Consider the following 22,722-nt stretch of genomic DNA (forward strand, 5'->3'; position numbering starts at 1 on the left):
CTCCTCCTCCTCTTTCTCCTCCTCCTCCTCCTCCTCCTCTCCCTCTCCTCCCCTCCCCTCCCCTCCATTTCCCTTCCAAAAGAGCCTCACTTAGTTGCCCAGGCTGGAGTGCAATGGCATGATCTTGGCTCACTGCAACCTCCACCTCCTGGGTTCAAGTGATTCGTGTACCTCAGTCACCTAAGTAGCTGGGATTACAAATGCCCAGCTAATTTTTATGCCCAGCTATGGCCACTATGCCCAGCTAATTTTTGTATATTTAGTGGAGACGATTTTGCCATGTTGGCCAGGCTGGTCTCGAACTCCTGGCCTTAAGTGATCCACCTGCCTCAGCCTCCAAAACTGCTGGGATTATAGGTGTGAGCCACCACCCCCAGCCCATCTTCTTCTTTATTAGCCTAATTTTGCTAAGGAGAAGATTTCCACATGCCATGAGGCTTTTCCAATTATTTCTCCTAAAACACAGGATTGCACTACATCTTTAGCTCTTCCTAGATAGTCCTAGAATTTGGCAGAATGGAAGTGGATCCTCTGACCTGTCTCCTTTACCCTTAGTTGCATCTCAGGGAGGCAGTCCCAAAGCCATAGTATTTCCATCTTACCTTTGTTTTTGATTTGCCTACATCTCTTTTCAAACTCCTAGACCTTTCTTTCCCCAGCACTAACACTGTTAATGGATTTGCATCTCATTGTTGCATGATTTAGAAAAGTTTTCTTTGTTTTTACCTTTCAATTCATGAGGACTAGAACCATTTCTTACTCTTTCCAGTTCTGTGAAGTGCTAGGTCTGAAATTAAACCTTATTTTAATAAGTGTTGATGGTAGAGTCTACCATAAATACCGGACATGGAACTGGTTTTATTTTTAGATTCATAAGGGTGTATAAACTCATAGGAATTTTTTATTTATAAACTCGTAGGAGTCTGGATCTGCCCACATCATACACCTCTGTGCCTTGAAACCTGAATTCAGTCACTTTACATGATGATTATGTGATTGTTTGTATATGTTCAAACCTGCATTTGAGGATGTAGGTAGTGATGTTGGTAAAGACAGGCTGTTTCCAGGAAGATTTTACTTTGCTGAGAGTTGTCATTCTGTATTTTGATTCACTTTTATGCTTAGAAGCCACATTGGTTGACAGGAATTGTATGAAATAATCAATACTATTTTCCTGATTTTTCTATTACTTATTTGCATATGTCACAGGATGTTAAAATAGGACTTTGTTTAGTCTCAGTTTAGCAGAGGCTACAACTCAAAAGAATGCACAGCACATAGCCCAGCATTCAAAAGCAAAATACTAGAATACCTGTTCAGGACTGCAAAGGAGGTATTGAACCTCAGGTGTTTTTATTTTTACATTTTTTTTTTTACTCTTTATAGCCAATATCCACCTTGAGGAAATAAGAGTACTGATGCTGACAATGAAGTCCTGGAGACCAGCAAGATGCATCAGTCAAACCAGATGTTCATAATGACTCCTCGGTGTTTGTAGATCTATAGGAGGGCTTCAGAGAGCTTAACCATCTGTTTCCCGTCCTTTAAAAAAATTATTGTGGTAAAATATACATAACATAAACTTATCATTGTAACCACTTGTAGCATACAATTTCAGTGGCATTAATTACATTCCCAAATGTTGTGTAACCAACACGACTATCTATACTTAAACCTTTCTCATCATCCCAACATAAACACTGCTCCCGTCCACTCCATGCTTATGTGTGTGTATGCGTGTATATACTGGTTTGGTTTCTGCATCGAAGATTTATAGCTGTGCCCCAGAATATCAGGAACCTTTACACATTTCTTGGCATTACTGTTGGCAATAAATGGAAAGCTGGATGAATGGACAACAAGTCTAACCTGGCTCCAAAGTTCTTAAGTTCTGATTAATGTTATTTATTCTAGGGCCACTTTGTCTCTCCTCCTTCCACTGTCCACCCAGGAAGGACAGTATGGTGACGGAGTCCTTCTAGGAGCAAAGAAATCTGCAGCCCAGCTGGTTCTTTTAGACTCTGCCCTCTTAACTATTTTTTTCTTTCTTTTCTTTTTTTTTTTTTTGAGACGGAGTCTCGCTCTGTCGCCCAGGCTGGAGTGCAGTGGCCGGATCTCAGCTCACTGCAAGCTCCGCCTCCCGGATTTACGCCATTCTCCTGCCTCAGCCTCCCCCTGGATCTCAGCTCACTGCAAGCTCCGCCTCCCGGGTTTACGCCATTCTCCTGCCTCAGCCTCCCGAGCAGCTGGGACTACAGGCGCCTGCCACCTCGCCCGGCTAGTTTTTTTGTATTTTTTTTAGTAGAGATGGGGTTTCACCGTGTTAGCCAGGATGGTCTCGATCTCCTGACGTCATGATCCGCCCGTCTCGGCCTCCCAAAGTGCTGGGATTACAGGCTTGAGCCACTGCGCCTGGCCAACTATTTCTGAATGACATAATTTTGTAGGATTTCTTTCCCTTTGGGAACAATTTGATTTTTGGAAAATGTATTATCAACGTGGTGTCTTAAAGGACTCATGATTGAAGGTCAATGTTTTTACTCCTTTTTCTTCCAGAGCACACTGAAGAGGTCACCACAGCTCCCAGTTGCTTCTGCATTGGTGGGAGGTTGGTGGGAGACTGGCTGGAGTGGAGGAACTTTATACCTCATACTTCATCTCTCACTCTGCCACCATGCCTCAGTGTCATGACAGGAAATAACTGGAGTGAAAAAAACAATCCCTGGCCTGGGGGCCAGAGGACCAGAGACTCCCACATTCTAGTTATGAAGCCTTCCATGAATTGAATGTCTTAACCCTGGTAAAATACAGCCATCACTTGAAGCTGTAACCACTCTACAAATGCAAGGTGGAGTTATTGTTATCAGTCATCAGACAATGTAGTATAATGGAGAGTGCACAAATTTTATTTTTTTAAACTGAGATGAAGCTGTATAGTGTATACAAACTTTAGACTTTAAAAATTATCCTGGCTTCAGGTCTCAGCTGTTCTTCTTCCTGGGCAAGTCACTTTTACCTCTCTTTGGACTCGTTTTTCTCCTGTGTAAAATGGATATGCCAATAAGAGAGCGCCTATCTCACAAGCATTCTTAAATTTTTTTTTTGTAGGTTTGTTGTAAGGAATAAATTTGATAGCAGTGTCTTGCTTAGAGTCATCATTCAGTTAGTAGTAGCTATGATTAACATTGGTAATAATAAAATGCCACAATAAATGATTGACTGAATTATCCGCATCCTCCAAAAATGGTGTGTGATTCATAAAACACTAGATGTGGCAATTAAGTCATACTCTCTGTAGAAGCTTTCATTCCTATGCTTAGTGAATGGCTGCTTCTGCCCGTCCTGTCTTGGGCTAGGGATGATGGAGAGATGAAAATTGAATGGTATTCAGCCCTGGCGATGATTTGGCCTCTTTTTCCCACTGGGTGGTATCATGGCAGCCCTGTAATCTGTATGGTGTCCTCTGATGCTAAGCAAACCCAGGAGGTGTTCAAGGTGTTCAGGAAAACTGGAGACAGCATTGCGAAGTGTCAGTTACTGCATGAAGCTGTGAACTCCAGAGAGCTACAAAAATAGCTTGCAGTGATTGAATTCCTTTTTTATTTTGTTGGTTTTGTTTGTGCCTTAGTGGTTTCCCCTTTTAGACAGAGCACATGCTTTTAAAAAATTCTAATTGTATGTTTGCTTAATGGTGTATAATTATATATCAAGTAAATATATAATTATGGAGTACTTTAAATTAATATTATTTACTTGATTGAGTTAATGATTCTGGAGCTATTTGCCTATTGTGCTAAGAATAATTTAGCCAACTTTTAGCTGAGACTCATTACAGATATTGACATTTGGTGTGTGTGTGTGTGTGTGTGTGTGTGTGTGTAATAGCCAGTTTTTAAAACCTTCAAAAATATTGCTGGGGCAATAAATTTTCTATACTTTCATTCTGTTAGAGTCTGCAAAAACCCAATAAAATGGGTTCACCTGTTCCCTCCTCAAGATATGGTACATGTGGACAAATCTTATTATAAAACTAGATTGCCAAATGGGGTTCATTCCTTTATTTTTCACTCATTCATTCACTCAGCAAGTACCTGCTGAGCATCTACCATATGAGCAACACATGCACAGTGGACACTGGGGTTACAAAAATGAGTAAGTTATGGTCTCTCTTCTCATGGAGCTCAGTGTCTAGAAGGGGAGACAGATATAAGCAGTTTATTCAGTACTGCTTGACCACAAGCTGGCATTTACTGTGTTTATGTTGTGCTACTTAATTCTGACAACAATCCTACAATGCTCATTTACACTTTACACACTAGATAATTGAGGCCTGGAGAGGTTAGTAAGTTGCTTAAGGTTAATCAAGTAGTAAATGGTAAATCCAGAGTGAAAATCCAGCCTGTGGACTTAACCATGTTGCTCTACTGAAAAAAGCTGTAATAGATGAAAATAAACAGGGGCTTGAGTATAAAGATGACTAAGCGTTTCTGTGAGTATTAGAGAAATGGTTAGAGACAAGAGAGCACTTGAACTTTTTTTTTGTTTGTTTTTTAAACATTTGAGTTAAATATGCATGTATAATGTACCATTTTAACCATTTTAAGTGTACAGTTTAATTACATTTATATTATTTTTTCCTCCATCAAATCCCATCCCACTCCCCTTCCTGGCCTCTGTTAACTACTAATCTATGTTTATCTTCATGAGATCCACATTTGTAAGTTTCTGCATATGAGTAAAAAACATGCAATATTTCTCTTTCTGTGCTTGGGTTATTTCACTTATAATGGCCTCCAGTTCCATCCCTGTTGCTGCAAATGACAGGATTTCATTCTTTTTTATGTGAATAATATTTCATTGTGTATGTATACCACATTTTATTTATCCATTCATCCATTGGTAGGCACTTAGGTTGATTCCATATTTTGGCTATTGTGAATAGTGCTGCAGTAAACATGGGAGTGCAGCTTTATCTTCGATATATTGATTTCCTTTCTTTTGGATATATACCCAGTAGTGGAATTGCTGGGTCATATGGAACCTTCATACTGTTCTCCAGAGTGATTGTACTAATTTACATTCCCACCAACAGTGTATAAGAGTTCCCTTTCCTCCACATTTTCACCAGTATCTGGTATTACCTGCCTTTTTGATACAAACTATTTTAACTGAAGTGAGATGACACTATTGTGATTTTGATTTGCATTTCTCTGATTGGTGATGTTGGACATTTTTTCATACAACTGTGTGCCATCTATGTCTTCTTTTGAAGATCTGTTAATTCTGTTCAACTCTTTTGCCCAGTTTTTAATTTTTTTTTTTTTTTTTTTTTTTTTTTTTTTTACTATTGAGTTGTTTGAGCTCCTTATATATTCTGGTTATTAATTTCTTGTCAAATGAATAGTTCACAAGTATTTCCTGCCATTCAGTGGGTTGTCTTTTCACTTCATTGATTGTTTTCTTTGCTTTGCAGAAGCTTTTTAGCTTCATATAATCCCAACTGTGCATTTTTGCTTTGGTTGCCTGTGCTTTTGAGGTCTTCCACAAGAAATTTTTGTCCAGATCAATGTCCTGGAACATTTCTGTAATGTTTTCTTCTAGTCGTTTTATATTTTCAGGTTTTGGATTCAAGTTTTTAATACATTTTGATTTGATTTTTGTATATAGTGAGAGATATAGGTCTATTTTCATTTTTCTGCATATAGTTACCCACTTTTCCCAGCACCATCTATGGAAAAGACTGTCCTCTCCCCACTGCAAGTTCTTGGCATCTTTGTCAAAGATTAATTGGTGGTAAATGTGTGGATTTATATCTGGGTTCTCTATTTTGTTCCATTAGTTCATGTGCTTGTTTTTATGCTAGTACCATGCTGTCTTGGTTATGGTAGCTTTATAATAAACTTTAAAGTCAGATAATGTGATGCCTCTCACTTTGTTCTTTTTGCTCAGGGTGGCTTTGGCTATTTGGAGTCTTTTGTGGTTCCATATACATTTTAGGTTTTTTTTTTTTTTTAATTTCTGTGAAGGATGTCATCGGTATTTTGATAGAGATTGCATTGGATCTGTATATTGCTTTGGGTAGTATTGCCATTTTAACAATATTATTTCTTCTAATCCATGAGCATGGAATACCTTTTCTTTTTTTGTGTCCTCTTCTATTTCTTCCATCAGAGTTTTATAGTTCTTCTTGTGTAGATCTTTCACTTTTTTGGTTAGATTGATTCCCAGGTATTTTATATTTTTTTGTAGCTATTGGAAATGGCATTGGTTTCTTGATTTCTTTTTCGGATTGTTGGCTGTTAGCACATATGGATGCTGTTGATTTATGCATGTTGGTTTTGTATTCTGCAACTTTACTGAATTCATTTGCCAGTTCCAACAGTTTTTTTGGTGGTGTTTAGGTTTTTCTAGTCATAAGATCATGTTGAGTTTGAACAAGGGTAATCTGACTTCTTCCTTTCCAATTTAGATGTCCTTTTTTTCTTTTTTTGCCTAATTGCTCTGGCCAGGACTTTCAGTATTATGTTGAATAATAGTGGTAAAGGCAGGTATCCTTGTGCTCCATTCTTTAGAGGAAAGGCCTTCAATTTTCCCCCATTCAGTACGATGTTAGTCATGGATTTGTCATAGATGACCATTATTATTTTGAGGTATGTTCCTTCTATATCTATTTTCATGAAGATTTTTTTTTTTTTTTTTTTTTTTTTGAGACGGAGTTTTGCTCTGTCACCCAGGCTGGAGTGCAGTGGTGCGATCTTGACTCACTGCAACCTCCGCCTCCTGGATTCAAGCAGTTCTCCTGCCTCAGCCTCCCAAGTAGCTGGGATTACAGGCACCTGCCACCATGCCCGGCTAAGTTTTGTATTTTTGGTAGAGACAGGGGTTTCACCATGTTGGCCAGGTTGGTCTCAAACTCATGACCTCAAGTAATCTGCCTATCTCACCTCCCAAAGTGCTAGTATTATAGGCGTGAGCTGCCACGCTTGGCCTCATGAGGATTTTTATCATAAAGGGATGTTGAATTTTATCATATACTTTTTCAGCATCTATTGAAATAATCATATATTTTTTGTTCTTGATTATATTAATGTGGTATATAACATTTATTGATTTGCATATATTGAGCCATCCTTTTACCCATGAAGTGAAATTTGTTTTTTTTTTTTTTGGAGACCGAGTCTTGCTCTGTCACCCAGGCTGGAGTGCAGTCATGCAATCTCGGCTCACTGCAAGCTCCGCCTCCCAGGTTCATGCCATTCTCCTGCCTCAGCCTCCCGAGTAACTGGGGCTACAGGCGCCCGCCACCATGCCCGGCTAATTTTTTTGTATTTTTAGTAGAGTCGGGCCTTCACCATGTTAGCCAGGATGGTCTAGACCTCCTGATCTCGTAATCTGCCCGCCTCGGTCTCCCAAAGTGCTGGGATTACAGACGTAAGCCACCACGCCCAGCCATGAAGTGAATCTTTATTGATAATGGTGAACGATCTATTTAATGTGTTTTTGCATTTGGTTTGCAAGTATTTGTTTGAGGATTTTTGTATCTGTGTTCTTCAGTGATACTGGCCTGTAGTTTTCTTTTTTTGTTGTATCCTTCTCTAATTTTAGTGTCAGGCAATGCTGGCCTTGTAGAATGAGTTCAAAAGTATTTCTTCTTCCAGTTTTTAAAAAAATAGTTTGAGTAGGATTAATATTAGTTATTTTTAAAATATTTGGTAGAATTCAGCAGTGAATCCATCAGGCCCTGGGCCTTTCTTTGATAGGAGAATTTTTATTACAGCCTCAATCTCATTACTTGTTACTGGTTTGTTGAGGTTTTCTATTTCTTCATGGTTCAATCTTGGTAGGCTGTATGTGTCCAGGCATTTATCCATTTCTTCTAAGTTTTCTGATTTGTTGGTATATAGTTGTTCATAGTTGCCATCTCTTATGAGTCTTTGTATTTCTGAGGTCTCAGTTGTTATGTCTCCTTCACTCCTGGTTTTATTTATTTGGGTCTTCTCTCTCTTTTTCTTAGCTTACCTAGAGGTTTATTGATTTTGTGTATTGTTTCAAAAAAACAACTTTTTATGTTGTCTATCTTTTTTCTTTTTAATTTTAATTTTCTTAATTTTTGCTCTGGTCTTTATTATTTCTTTCCTTCTATTAATTTTGGCTTTAGTTTGTTCTTCCTTTTCTAGTTCCTTGAGATGTATTGTTAGGTTGTTAATTTGAAGTCTTTCTACTTTTTTGATATCAGTGTTTATTGCTATAAACTTTCCTCTTAGTACTTCTTTTGCTGTATCCCATATGTTTTTGTATATTTCTATTTTAATTTGTTTCAAGAAATTTTTAAATTTCTTTCCTAATTTCTTCATTGACTCATTGGTTCTTCAGCAGCATGTTGTTTAATTTCCATGTGTTTATGTATTTTCCAAGGTTCCTTTTGTTATTTAGTTGTAAAGTTTTATTCCACTGTAGTCAGAGAAGATGCTTGGTATGATTTCTATTTTATTTATTTATTTATTTATTTTTGAGATGAAGTCTCGCACTGTTGCCTGGGCTAGAGTGTAATGGCGTGATCTCGGCTCACTGCAACCTCCCCCTCCCAGGTTCAAGTGATTCTCCTGCCTCAGCCTCCCGAGTAGCTGGGATTACAGATGCCTGGCACCATGCCCAGCTAATCTTTTGTATTTTTAGTAGAGACAGAGTTTCACTATGTCGGCCAGGCTGTTCTTGAACTCCTGACCTTGTGATCTGTCTGCCTCGGCCTCCCAAAGTGTTGAGATTACAGGCATGAGCCACCGCACCCGGCCAATTTCTATGTTTTCGAATTTGTACAGACTCGTTTTGTGGACTATGGTCTATTCTAGAAAACGTTCCATGTGCTAATGAAAAGAATATAAATTCTGCAGCAGTTAGGTAAAATATTCAGTAAATGTCAGTAAGGCCTATTGGATCTTGAATGTGGGTTTTAAAAGATGAATTGGAGTTTACCAAGGGAAGAAAATACATTGCAGACAGAAAGGAGCTTGTACAAATATACATTTTATGATTCCTCTGACAGCAAAATGTATCTTCCCAGTTATTCTGTATTTTTAGTCAGTAAGTCATTTCCATTCCTTGAAAACAGACACATCAATGGGGAATATATATGTGGGTAAAGATTAGACCAGAAACAGCCCTGAATCATGTTGGGTAAAAGGGGCAAGCCATTATAGAGTTTAAATTGACAGAGGCCAGTACTAGATCACCCTGGACTGTTTGGGAGCTATGCCAAAAATTTCAAATACTTTGTTTAATAAACCATACTTGTCCCTCCCAAAGGTATATGAAAGTGGGTAACCTGGAGGTCTCCTGCCATTGCCCCACGGCCATCTTGTAGAAAAAAGTTACACATTAACCAAAAAGAATGGGCTTTCTTGGCAGCCCCAGAGAGAGAAACTCAATGTGTTTGCTTTTAGATGTCAGCTCTACCAAGCATAGATAACTTCCCAGTCATATTTTGATTATTTATTATCTGGTTACCAGAAAAGGGCTAATCAAACACATTCCTCCTGCCTCCCTTTCCCACGGTCAAATAGAAGGAATTTGAGACATTTGAGATTGCAGAGCACATTCTGACATCATCTGTATGAAGCCTCTTCTTTCTCCAGAATTCTTTGTCTCAGGAAATAGCACTTCTTGTGTCCTTCTATCCAGCCATTCAAGCTGGAAACCTGGAGTTCAGGCTTAACTCTTTCCTCTCCCTCCCCTGACACACTCTTCAGTACACCTCTCCACATGCACACACTGCCACCATGTATCACCTGTCTGATGTCCAGGTGTCCCACCACCTCTCTATCTCCTGAGTCCCTCAAGTATGTTTGTACCCCACTGCCACTCAGCTAGCCTTAGCCACCATCATCCCTTATTGATACTCCTCACCAACCTCCTGACTGGGCTCCCTACCTTTAAGCTCTTGTTATCCATTTCTATTCTCCATACTGGAGCCTGAAAGATCTTTGGAAATGTAGATCTGAGAGTTGATCTCCTTAAATATTCTCCCAGCTCCTTAAAAAGACTGTATGATCTGGCCCTTCAGTCTATACTCTCACCATGGAGGACTTCATTTTTCTTCAAATATGGCCCATCCTGACTGCAGCGCTTTGCATTGGCAGTTACCTGATAAAATAATAATAATTGCCGACATTTATTATCACTCTGGGTGTGTCAGATACTGAGCTAAGCTCTTAAAGTACATGTTCATGTAGTATCCACAGCTGTGTGAGTTACCTAAGAGGTAATGTTCACCACATTTTATGAAGAAAGAAAGGCTTAAAGAGGTTATGAAGTTTGTCCAACTGTAAGCTTCTCCTTGTTGTTTCTTAGCTAAATTAGTAAATATGTAATCAACTGGGGATCATGCCTTAACACTATTTTAAGGCAAATGGTAATGTCAACCAGTGTGCTGTTGTAACATGATGATTTATATTCAGAAGATCTGGGCTGCAGTGCTGGCACTGAGCAGCACTGTGACTCTGGGTAACCTCTGAGAGTCAGTTTTCTCATCTGCAAAATGGGGATTATATTAATACCTGTCTTAGATGATTGTTGCATGGATCAGAGCCAAGCAGTGTTCCTGTAACTTAGTTGATGATCCATAATGTGTGAAAAAATATGCATGTTAAGTGAATGAAAATGCCAAGGGTTTCCCCTGTAAGTTGTATCCTTTGATTAAAAGAGAAAAAAAAAATAGGTCCATGCACAAGCCTGCCTTTGGCTTACTCTGTAGCACTTTTCATGTTTTCACGAGAGCTGGGATAAATCAGAGATGGTGCAGGACTTATAACCCTATAATTAAACATTTGTGGGAAGGTCAAAACATTTTATGCTTAACAGAAATGAAATTCTATGTAACCTCACAGAATCGAAAAAATCCAAGTATGTGCTTGAAATGGTCTAGTTTAATTTAAAATGTGTTTCAAAATGTGTTTTCATACCTTTACTGAAACAGAATTCTTTAATTTAAAAAATTGCTGTGTTAAACACCCTCTTCTTCATGTATTTGGACGCTGTTCCCACTGTTCCTGCCTATATTAAGAGAGGATGTGGTATCACTTCCAGAAGATGTTGTTTGGTGTGATACCTGCTTATGAAGAGGAAGTTGCTGGAGGAATTAATTTCCTTTTGCTGTGTTCCCTTAGGTCTCAGAATGCAGTTGGCCCATTAGGCAGGCTCCCAGTCTGCACAACCTTTTTGCTGTGTGTCGGAATATGTATAACTGGCTACTGCAGAATCCCAAAAATGTCTGTGTTGTCCACTGCTTGGTGAGTAACCTTTTGTGTTTGGTGGTGATGGTTTGGTTTGGTTAAATATGGATGAGCCTGTACACAATGGTAGACAGGTAACATTTGAGTTCAATAGGATTTATTGAGCCCACATTTAGGAATTAGATAATGTGAGAGTTGTAAAAATAAGGAAGGGATTTATTATTCTGGACTTAAAGCTTGACTACCAGTGGGAAAGGCAGATGTATACACAACTCACATAGTGTAGGGACTCTAGAATGTGCTAAATATTATAAAGGAGGTAGAAACAGGAATGATGTGTGCACAGCTAAAAATGCCATTGACTTTTGTGTAAATAAAGTTAACATTAACATATTGGCATATTTATTTTTTCTTCCTGTTTGTGTTTGAATGAAAATAAAAGAAAAAAGATACCTATGTCCTTGTGAGAAATCACATAGATTGACCGTATTTGAGAGCATTTCCACTGGGACTAATGATTTTTCTGACCATCGGCTTCCTAGAGTTCCTTTTCCTAACTCTTCTCAGAACTCTTGCCTGTCCTTTACAACTCAACTTTCAGTAAAATCCTTCTGACTCTTGAGTATTTTCACAATGCAGACATTCCCATTATATCTAAATGTCTTCTGTGACTTTTAATACCGTATGTCATAATAAGCTCTTCTCCTACATATTTTCCCACTAGACTATTGTAATCTTGCAGGAGGGAACCATGCCTTTTTTTAAACTGTTGTACTCCAGGCATAAAAGGCTTCAGTAAGTGACTGAATACACAAATGGAATCTGAGCATTAATGCTGGAAATTTCATTGCTTCTATAAACTTTAGTGTGTATGTTTTGCTGTAGTATTACTTGATGATTCCCCACCCCCTGTCTTTTCTTGAGAGCCAGTTGGCTAAAACAGGAAAGAAACAGGAAAGAAAGTTGAAGAACATTTTTTCTTTCTTTTTGCTTCAAATCTCCAAACTCTTGGCAATAAAGGAAAAACACTTGGTGTTTGTAAGAATTTAATGTTGAAGACCAAAGGATTTTCCTTTCCAAGGCACAGCAGATGGTGCAACAGAACAGATTACTTTTAGGGACTAAGCAGCCTTAAGCACCTTGGTGATTTTCTCTTCACTCAAGAATTTTCTCTAAGTTCAGAGAGCCTACATCTGACAGCTTGATGGAGGAAAGATGACTCAACAGAGACCAGAAACTCCTGGTTCCAGTGATTCTTCACAAAGAATAAAAACCCAATGAAGAAGAAAAAAGAAGAGGCAAACAAAAGATTATGGTTCTACAGGGGTGCTCAATAAACTTGCTCGAAAAGGATATGCATATGTTGAAATCAATACCATGTCTTTGGGAGATGGAATTGAAGCTGGGGGAGGGAACTTTTTTTCTTTTCTTTTCTTTTTTTTTTTTTTTAAGACGGAGTCTCGCTCTATCGCCAGGCTGGAGTGCAGTAGCACAATCTCGGCTCACTGCAACCTCCACTTCCCGGGTTCGAGTGATTCTCCTGCCTCAGCCTCCCAAGTAGCTGGGACTACAGGCACGCGTCACCACACCCATCTAATTTTTGTATTTTTAGTAGAGACAGTTTTCACCATGTTGGCCAGGATGGTCTCTATCTCTTGACCTCGTGATCCACCTGCCTTGGCCTCCCAAAGTGCTGGGATTACAGGAGTGAGCCACCACGCCCAGCCTCTTATTTTTATCTTAATATACTACTGGTTGTTTTATTAAAAATTATAAGCATAGCTGAGCATAGTGGCTCATGCCTGTAATTCCAGCACTTTGGGAGACCGAGGTGGGTGGATCACTTGAGGTCAGGAGTTTGAGACCAGCCTGGCCAACATGGTGAAACCCCATCTCTACCAGCCAGGTGTGGTGCTATGTGCCTGTAATCCCAGCTACTCGGGAGGCTGAGGCAGGAGAATCGCTTGAACCTGGGAGGTGGAGGTTGCAGTGGACCGAGATAGTGTCATTGCACTCCAGTCTGGGCAACAGAGTAGGATCCTCTCTCAAAATAATAATAATAATAGTGATAATAATAATAATAGTAGTATAGTCTTTTAGTAGAAACAAAAACTTTTTAAAAGACTTGCATCACAGGGAAAAAGAGAGGCTACATATCCAAGAGTCATGGATCTGTGAAAAGAGTGTCAGGAAGGCTAAATTCTGAAAATAAATCAGATTAAGAAAAATATCCTTTGTTTAAAACTGTGTTTGCAATAAGGACAACAACAAATTCTTGAGGCATGTGGTATAATCTTAACTCCTTTATTCTGTTTTCTTTATCAGAGGGAACAAATGTCAAACTAGGAAGGATGTAACAATGATACTTAAGACAAAGCTGATAGGTAGCAAGATAGTACGAGAGCCTCACAATCCTTCAAATTAATTCACTCTCAAGGCTTAAATTATGTGACACAATGCCAAAAGCACTTGGAGAAGCAATTATGGATTTCATTTGTAATATAAAGAAACAGGAAGGAGAGGTGCCAGGCAAATGAAGAGAGGAGATTTTTTCCCAAAATATGGAAGGAGGTTGATCCTGGAAAGTTATAGGCTTGTGAACCTGATGGTAATTCAAGGCACAATTCTGAGAAAGTTTTGCACAGATGATTTTAAACTCTTAGCAGAAGGGGAGTCTTCATTGGTTCATTATGAGCACATATAAAACCAACTGAACACTTCACATGACTAATAGACTAGTTGAGATAGTTTATTGGAGTCCTGCAAGATATTTCTTATTTTGTTATAGTCAAGATGGAGAAATTTGGCTAGGTTGTTATATATTTAGTTGAGTTGAGGTTGAATATCTGCTTCCAAAGGTAGGTGATTAATGGATCACCTTTCTCCTGGGAGAAGGTTTTATTTAGTTATTATTTTAATCAACACCTTTGATGAAGATGTGGAAATTCAGCTTATCAATTTTCTTAGAATTTTAAAGGTCACATAATGAATTTGGATTTTAAAAGTTCTTGTAGGTTGGTCACTTAACAAAAACTAACAACCTGAAATTAAATACAAGATGAATGTAAAGTCCTGAATTCTGGTTTTAAAAGATTAAACATATTTGCACATTACCTTAACAGATCATCTGGAAAAAAATCTAGGGGTTTTAGTGAATAGAGAGAATAATAAAAGCTTATGTTGTTACTTAGCCTGCATTTATACTAGTTTGGCCTGGGGTTATGTTAATACAAGCATAGTGTCCAGAATAAAGAAGATGATATTTCTTCTCTAGTCTGGTCAGAATATATCTCATATCTTGCATTTCACATCTGGGCAGCACATTTAAGGTTGTCATTTTAAAACTTGAATTTGTTTAGAAGAAATGTGCTAAATGATGACATCTCTTAAAATGGAATATCAAATGAGGAAGAATAGAAGGGATTGAGTTCGTTTTAAAAGGGAAATAGAAGCATTGATGGAAAGGGAGAGTATTTCAGATATGTGAAGGACTGCCATAGGGAGAAAGGAATAGGTTTATTTTTTGGTCTCACAAAAGGATGAGGGTCACTAAGTGGAAGCTATGGAGGAATGGAATTCAGCTCAACATATTCAATATAAGGAAGAGCTCTGTAAACTGGAATGGGCTACTTCAAGTAGAAGTAATCTCCCTGTCACTTGAAGTGTTCTAGAAGAGGCTAGGCCACCATCTGTCAGGGATGTTACTGAATTTTGTCTTAATTAGCTTGAGCTGCCATCAAATATACCATAGGCCAGGTGGCTTAAACAACAGAAATGTAGTTCTGGAGGTTGGAAAGTCCAAGATCAAGGTGACTGCAGTTCTTTTCTTTCTTTTTTTCTCTTTTAAGAGATGGGGTTTCACCACATTGCCTAGGTTGGTCTCGACCTCCTGAGCTCAGGCAATCTGCCCGCCTTGGCCTCCCAAAGTGCTGGGATTACAGACATGAGCCACTGTGCCCAAAGTACGTGCGCTTCTAATGTCTGGTGAGGGCCTGCTTCTGGGGTGGCAGATGGCTGTCTTCTTGTATCTTCACGTGGCCAAAAGCAGAGAGAGATGACAGCAAGCTCTTTTATCTCTTCTTATAAGGGCATATTTCCCATTCATGAGAGCTCCACTCTCCCTACCTAATTACCTCCCCAAAGTCCCACCTCCTAATACCATCACATTGGGGTTAGGGTTTCAGCATATGAATTCTGGGGCATACAGACATTTAGTCCATAACAGATTTATTTCTACATTGAATGAAGTTGAATCTGGTGAAGGTTCTTTATTTTATATGAATCTAGGAACATACTTTGCATGAGATACATATATGCCGTATCCCAACAAGCAGCATTTACCTAACCTGTGAGCTCTTTACTTCCAGTCCTAAACCAAGAGACTTCAGCTATTAATTATGATGCTAACAAGTCCAAAGTTACTTTGAAGTTTATATTATTTTTCAGTAAATATATACAAATCAAGTGTATTTTGCTGGGCTTCTCAGATTAGAGTCAATTTTATTCTAAGGATAAGTCTTTCCTTGCTGCTTTGATTTAAAAAGCTGAAACAAATTTTGGTTTTCAAGTGAATAATTTTTAAATGAAAAGCACCCACAGTTAAGAGGATTTCTCCTCTATCTCTCTCTTAATTGCAAATTCTGCCATTCTCATTGGAGAATCGCTGATTTGATCATGTTCATAATGAATTTATGCATTTTCTTTGACAGGATGGACGGGCGGCATCATCAATTCTGGTTGGTGCTATGTTCATTTTCTGTAATCTCTACTCTACTCCTGGCCCAGCCATTCGATTGCTATATGCCAAGCGACCAGGAATTGGACTTTCACCATCCCATAGGAGGTAAAGTAAGCTAGATGCTGGGTAGGCACAGATGTGGTCTAATTGGTGTCATGTACTGTTTTAAATCTGCCTTATAAATCCTTTCATAAGTTTCTTTTACTTTATCTTTGTGTTAGTCCATTTTCATATTGCTATGAAGAACTACTTGAGACTGGGTAATTTATAAAGAAAAAGAGGTTTAATGGATTCACAGTTCCACATGGCTGGGGAGGCCTCACAATCATGGCGGAAGGCAAAGGAGGAGCAAAGGCACGTCTTACATGGCGGCAGGCAAGAGAGCGTGTGCAGGGGAACTGCCCTTTATAAAACCATCAGATCTTGTGAGACTTATTCACTATCATGAGAACAGCATGGGAAAACCTGCCTCCGTGATTCAATTACCTCCCACCGGATCCCTCCCACAACATGTGGGGATTATGGGAGCTACAATTCAAGATGAGATTTGGATGGGGACACAGTCACACTACATCAATCTGGCATTATCCTGAACTATGGAAAAATGGAATTGGATTAGGATATTGGATTGTCATTCAGTTTGTAAGCCCCCATATGAAAATTTATGATGTTAAAATTAGAAGCAAACTTTAAAGAATATTTATGTCCAACTTCCCTCATTTTACAGGTGAGGAAACTGTGTCTCAAGACAGGTTGTGATTTGCCTCAGGTCTAATGCCCAATGGACATAGCCAGAACAACATTCCTTATCCCAAGCTCTAAGACCAGTCCCTTTTTGTTTTATTATACGGGTCTTTATTGAAAAACAGCAGTAGCTGGTTATACTTATCACTGGTGATCCTCCTGTGGGGAACATGATTAACAAAGGGAAATGCAAAAATACATAGAGAATAAAGCATTTTAAAATTCACTTTTTCTTGTAACTCTGATATAGAAATAAAATAGATTACAAAAGATAATCTGAAAAATGGAATAAAAAAGAAAACGTTTTTAGATAACATTCATTTTTCTTTCCTTTAATCACAATTTCTTCATTTTTTAAAAAAATTGCGTCTCTTTAACTTTTTGGATTAAAAGTGCTTCTGATGATAAAATTCTAAAATTTATCCAAATCCGAATTTTAGCTGATAAATTAGATCTGCTAGATAAAATAGGAATAGATGTTCAAATATTGAAGTACTATAAAACTCCCATAAGCTTTTTGATTTAATAAATACCCTATTATCAGTTCATTGGGGAAGTACAGCAATCTCAGTAGACAAAATCTTTCCTAAATTATTGGTCGCATTATCTTTTGCTAGTTAATGTTTAATAAATTAATAGAATGGGTTGGGTGCGGTGGCTTATGCCTGTAATCCCAACACTTTGGGAGGCCAAGTGGGGTGGATCACGAGGTCAGGAGATCGAGAACATCCTGGCCAACACGGCAAAACCCCGTCTCTACTAAAAATACAAAAATTAGCTGGGCGTGGTGGCGGGTACCTCTGGTCCCAGCTACTAGAGAGGCTGAGGCAGGAGAACGGTGTGAACCCAGGAGGCAGAGCTTGCAGTGAGCTGAGATCATGCCAATGCACTGCAGCCTAGGTGACAGAGTGAGACTCCATCTCAAAAAAAAAAAAAAAAAAAGGAAATTAATAGAATAAATTTTTATTATAACAATAATTTGCAAGAAGAATCTTCATAGCAAATATTGATTGCTTGCTCCTCCTGGTGTGATGGACCCCAACAGAGCCAATCTTCTGTTTCAGATACCTGGGCTATATGTGTGACCTACTTGCAGACAAGCCCTACTGCCCTCACTTCAAACCTCTCACAATTAAGTCGATCACTGTCAGTCCAATACCCTTTTTCAACAAACAGAGGAATGGATGTCGCCCTTACTGTGATGTACTCATTGGAGAAACCAAAATATATTCAACTTGCACAGATTTTGAACGAATGAAGTAAGTCATGATACTTTACTTCTTCCTGTGTACTTCTCAATTCTTGTGTAAATGAGCAGGAATGAGTTGAATCATATTCTTCTTGCAAGACTATATCATTGTGAAATAGCTGATATATAAAAAATGTTCAACATCAGTGGTAATCCTAGAAAAGTACAAATAAATCAGGGGATGCCATGACCCCTTTTCAAATCAAATGGTGATATAGGCTAACGGACTAGCATGAGCTATATAGAGGATTAAGACAGTGGAGGGGAACACAGGACACCTGCTCATTGAAGGAGGAGATGGCCTTGATGGGATTAGGTGAGGGTAATGGAAGAATTACTGATGAATGAGGTTTCTATGTGAGCAACTAGGTAGATGGTGATGTAATTAAAGAAGTTATAGAATCCATAATAGACAGCAGGTGCCAGTGGATGGTCATAGGGGATGTGGAGGGAAGGGAATGGGTGGTAATATAAAATGAAATTAGTTTGGAATAGATTGAATTTGAGGATTGGCATCCAAGACTTTCACAGAGCATGACATTTCTGTTTGTATCCTGATCTCCAGTGGATTTTTTGTTCCCTTTATCTCTGCTTTTACTATTAATTTAAAGTTAAGAAAAGGCAAATACATGGGGGCTAGATGCATTTGAGGAAAATGAAATCTGCAAAGCAGGCATGGGCAATTGCAGTCCAGATGGGATGCAGAGAGGGGGCCTGGCATTAGACCAGCACCATTCCACTGCACAACCAGTTGGCACTGGCTGCACTCCTGTTTTTTGCTCAAGATAGTAAATAGTTTCTGGGTCCAGGCCTGGGCAAACAGGCCTCTAGGCCAGAGCCACAGAGGACTATACCTGTGTCTGTGTGATTGTACCTGATTGGACTCTCTTTCAATGTATATTTTGGTCTGTGTTTACAGAGAATATCGTGTCCAAGATGGAAAAATCTTCATTCCCTTGAACATCACGGTGCAAGGAGATGTGGTCGTTTCCATGTATCACTTGAGGTCAACCATTGGGAGCCGGCTACAGGCTAAGGTATGGTTTTAGGAAGAATCATGGCATAAGCTCATCTGAGTCTTCAATAGGAGTATTTCTGAATCTTTTCTCCCCATCACTTTGGGCTCGAGTGACTTATAGTTTTAGAATGAGAAAGAGTCTTTAAAGATTGCTTAGCTCATCTCCTTCATCTTACAGGGGAAGAACTGAGACTTAGAGAGGTTATGACTTGCTCAAAGTCCTTGGCATGATGTCTGTGCCAGAGGGTGGCAGCCCTGGAACTCTTAGCAACCCATGCTCTTTAGAAGCCTGTGCTTTTCTTATAGTGCTCCATTTGGATCAGTGTAAGGGAAGACATTTCTACTGAGGATGTGGAATTAGGGATTGTATTTTTTCAGTTTTAGAAATTGAGATAAAACTACATAACATAGAAGTCACCCTTTTAAAGTATACAATGCAGTTGTTCTTAGTATATTCAAAAGGCTGTGCAAACATCACTACTATCTAATTCCAGAACATTTTCATCACCCACAAAAGATACCCTGTACCTACTAGCAGTCACTTCCTATTCCCTCTCCTCCATCTCCTGGCAACCACTGATCTACTTTCTGTCTCTATGGGTTTGTCTATTTGGGACATTTTATATAATGGAATCATATAGTACGTGGCCTTTTGAGGCTTCCTTCTCTCACTTAGCATAATGTTTTTGAAGCTGATCATGTTATAGCATGTGTCAGTACTTCATTATTTTATATGGCCAAATATTATTCCATTGTAATGTCACGATTTATTAATCTCAGTTGATAATCTCAGTTAATAATCATCAGTTGGTGAACATTTGGGATATTGCCATTTTTTTGCTAATAGGAATAATGTGACAAGTAACTGTGTTTTGATTCATCACATACTGGTTAAGTGAGTGCTTTGTGCCAGCCATTGTTGAGGTTTTTAGGATTGACAAGAGTGAGATTATGTCTCTGCCTTTAAGGGACTCACTTTCGCAAGGGAAATCCATACAAGTAGGAATATGCATGATACCGTATTAGAGGGAGGATGAGGTGTTATAATGGGAGCAGTTTGTTTTAGCCAGCAGTGGCCTAGAAAGGCTACAGAGAGAATATGAACTTTCAAGACATGCCTTAAAGGATGAGTTCATTGGGTTGGAACAGGGCATCCTGGGTAGAAGGAATGCAATGAGTCAAAATATGCCCGTGTGCAAGAACATAGTACTTAGCAGATGAGAAAATGGTTTGCTGAGGCAGAGTTCAAGGAGAGGAGAGGCTGGAAATGAAGCTGAGCCTATTCTAACTGGGGCGGTCATTTAATATCTATAGTAAACACAAATTCAGATATTGAAACAGTTGAAGGTACATGGCTCCCAAAAATCTAATCTTTTGATCAGAGTCCCTTTTCGCTGATTGATTGTAACGTGCTGCTCTCATGTATTTTTAGGTGACCAACACGCAGATATTCCAGCTTCAGTTTCACACTGGATTCATACCACTGGACACAACAGTTTTAAAATTCACCAAGTAAGGACTGGTTGGGCCAAAATTCTGTTTGAATCAAAGTAGCTGTGAAGTGCTGAGGCTCCATAGCACTAGGCTGTAGCACCCCCTGGAATCCTGTGCTGCTAGACTACTGAGTGTCACTCAGTAGCACAGAGAGGCTGTGGGCATTCCAAAGCTTTCAGTTGGATATGATTTCTCTTCAGAAGTACAAAGGGACCAAAGACTTCAAATAGAAAGGTCTAAAATTCTATGTGAGGGAATAAGGGTAAACAAAGAGGGACAAAGTATCACTACTTTTGATCCTTTGCATCTGTGTATCCCCATGTGTTTTCCAGTGGGGATGGCAGTTTAATCAGTGGTATGATATCAGCAATGACGCATCAGAATAGATGCCCTGCCATAGCACTGAAGTAGGCTTCTGGAGGACCTTTCTGCAACGACATTAACCTATCTCATAGTGTGGTCTAGGTGAACTCAGGTGTGGGGGTGGCTAAAGCTAGGGTGGAGTTGCTGGGGCCAGGATAGGAGTAGATGTTTAAGGGCTCAGGGCAGTGGCTGTGGGCCTATTGCACTATTTTAATAATGGATTTTGCCATGCCAGTCACATCAGCCCTGCTTTCTAGAATGCTTTTACATGCAGTAGCATCCAAATTTGTTGAGCAGGCATTCTCCTCTTTTCTCTAGATTAGGAAACTGAAGCTCAGAAAAGTAAAGTAACTTATCTGGTTATGATTGAGTCTTATTTAGAAATGAGTCTTAGATTTAACCTAAGAGTCAACCTAAGACAACTTCTGTGCCAAATATCATACCAATTCCATTGTTTTTCACTGAACTTATCTTTTTTAAATCCCTATTTAGGCCTGAGTTAGATGCATGCGATGTACCAGAAAAATATCCTCAGCTATTTCAGGTGACACTGGATGTAGAACTACAGCCCCATGACAAAGTAATAGACTTAACTCCTCCGTGGGAACATTACTGCACAAAAGATGTCAATCCCAGCATCCTCTTCTCTTCTCACCAGGAACATCAAGATACGCTGGCCTTAGGAGGTATGAGTCACCTGATGATTTTGTTTTTCAGGATGAACATCTCTGTTATTTATTTCCTGTGTCTCATTGATGCTACATGGTCTTTTTGTCTTTCAGGGCAGGCTCCAATAGATATCCCGCCAGACAACCCCAGGCATTACGGACAAAGTGGTTTCTTTGCCTCTCTCTGTTGGCAAGGTATTTACAAGTGTTTCTTTAAGTCACATGGTTTGATGATTATGTATTTCTTCTGTAAAGATGTTGGCCCTAGAAGCAAACTAAAGTAAATCAGCACTTAGAGGTTATTTAAGCAAGGCATATGGACTCCCACCTGTAAGCCCAGCACTTTGGAAAGCCAGAACAGGAAGACCAGGAGTTCAAGACCAGCCCAGGCAATATAGCGAGACCCTATATCTACAAAAAATTTTAAAAATTAGGTGGGAGTGGTGGCAAATGCCTGTAGTCCTAGCTATATCAGAGGCTGAGGTAGAAAGACTGCTTGAGCCCAGGAGTTCAAGGTTGCAGTGAGCTATGATTGCACCACTGCACTGTATTCTAGGTGACAGAGCAAGACTCCATCTCTAAAAAAAGTTTTTTTAATTAAAAAAATTTTAAAAAGACATCATTCAAGTTTACATCCTTCCAATTCATTTCCTGTTCAAATCAGGCAGCTTCCCTACCTTCAACTTAATAGATGCTCTTAGACTGATGCAAAAGGTCATTTTAAACTGAATTCTCCCTTCTCTATCTATGCTGTGTTTTTGGTCACATCTTTTCTGGACTAACAAATAAGTGTGATTTTTTTATGGTCTCCCTTTAGATTGCTGCCTCTGTAATGAGATTAACATAGGATTCTATCTTCTGCTCTCAACTAAATATTATAAAAATATAAAAATCAGCATTTCCCTCGGGAGCCTTAACCACTAGCAGGGCAGAACTGAGCTCACCCTGCTGCACAGAAAGCATACACTTGGCCTATATATCTCTGCTCTTGCTTTAACAACCATACCAAAAATAAGGACTTGATAACTGTGTTCTTTTCTCTCAAACCTGGAGATATTTTCAGAATCTTTCTCAATATAAAACTTCCAACTGCTGCCAGCAGTAGCCTGACATTGGCATCCTAACCAACACCCATTGACTGTCCTTGCTTTAGAGCTGGCTGGGATTAACTGTGAGATTCAGTGTAGACGTGGGTAGTGAGGGTTTGGGTATGAAAGGGG

At 39.1% G+C, this 22,722-nt stretch overlaps 1 protein-coding gene across 3 annotated transcripts in view; it reads left to right on the plus strand.

Moving 5' to 3' along the window:
• Positions 1-22,722, plus strand: part of DNAJC6 (DnaJ (Hsp40) homolog, subfamily C, member 6) — a 163,317-nt gene that overhangs the window by 115,861 nt on the left and 24,734 nt on the right. For all 3 annotated transcript variants that reach the window (XM_011985477.1, XM_011985479.1, XM_011985478.1), the window contains 7 exons: positions 11,163-11,285; positions 15,938-16,071; positions 17,775-17,969; positions 18,879-18,996; positions 20,410-20,489; positions 21,327-21,520; positions 21,617-21,697. In XM_011985477.1, coding sequence (XP_011840867.1) covers positions 11,163-11,285; positions 15,938-16,071; positions 17,775-17,969; positions 18,879-18,996; positions 20,410-20,489; positions 21,327-21,520; positions 21,617-21,697 — 925 coding nt within the window. The remainder of the gene's footprint in view (positions 1-11,162; positions 11,286-15,937; positions 16,072-17,774; positions 17,970-18,878; positions 18,997-20,409; positions 20,490-21,326; positions 21,521-21,616; positions 21,698-22,722) is intronic.

The sequence above is a fragment of the Mandrillus leucophaeus genome, unplaced genomic scaffold (assembly GCF_000951045.1).
Source record: "Mandrillus leucophaeus isolate KB7577 unplaced genomic scaffold, Mleu.le_1.0 Scaffold284, whole genome shotgun sequence".
In the NCBI taxonomy this organism is placed as follows: Eukaryota; Metazoa; Chordata; class Mammalia; order Primates; family Cercopithecidae; genus Mandrillus; species Mandrillus leucophaeus.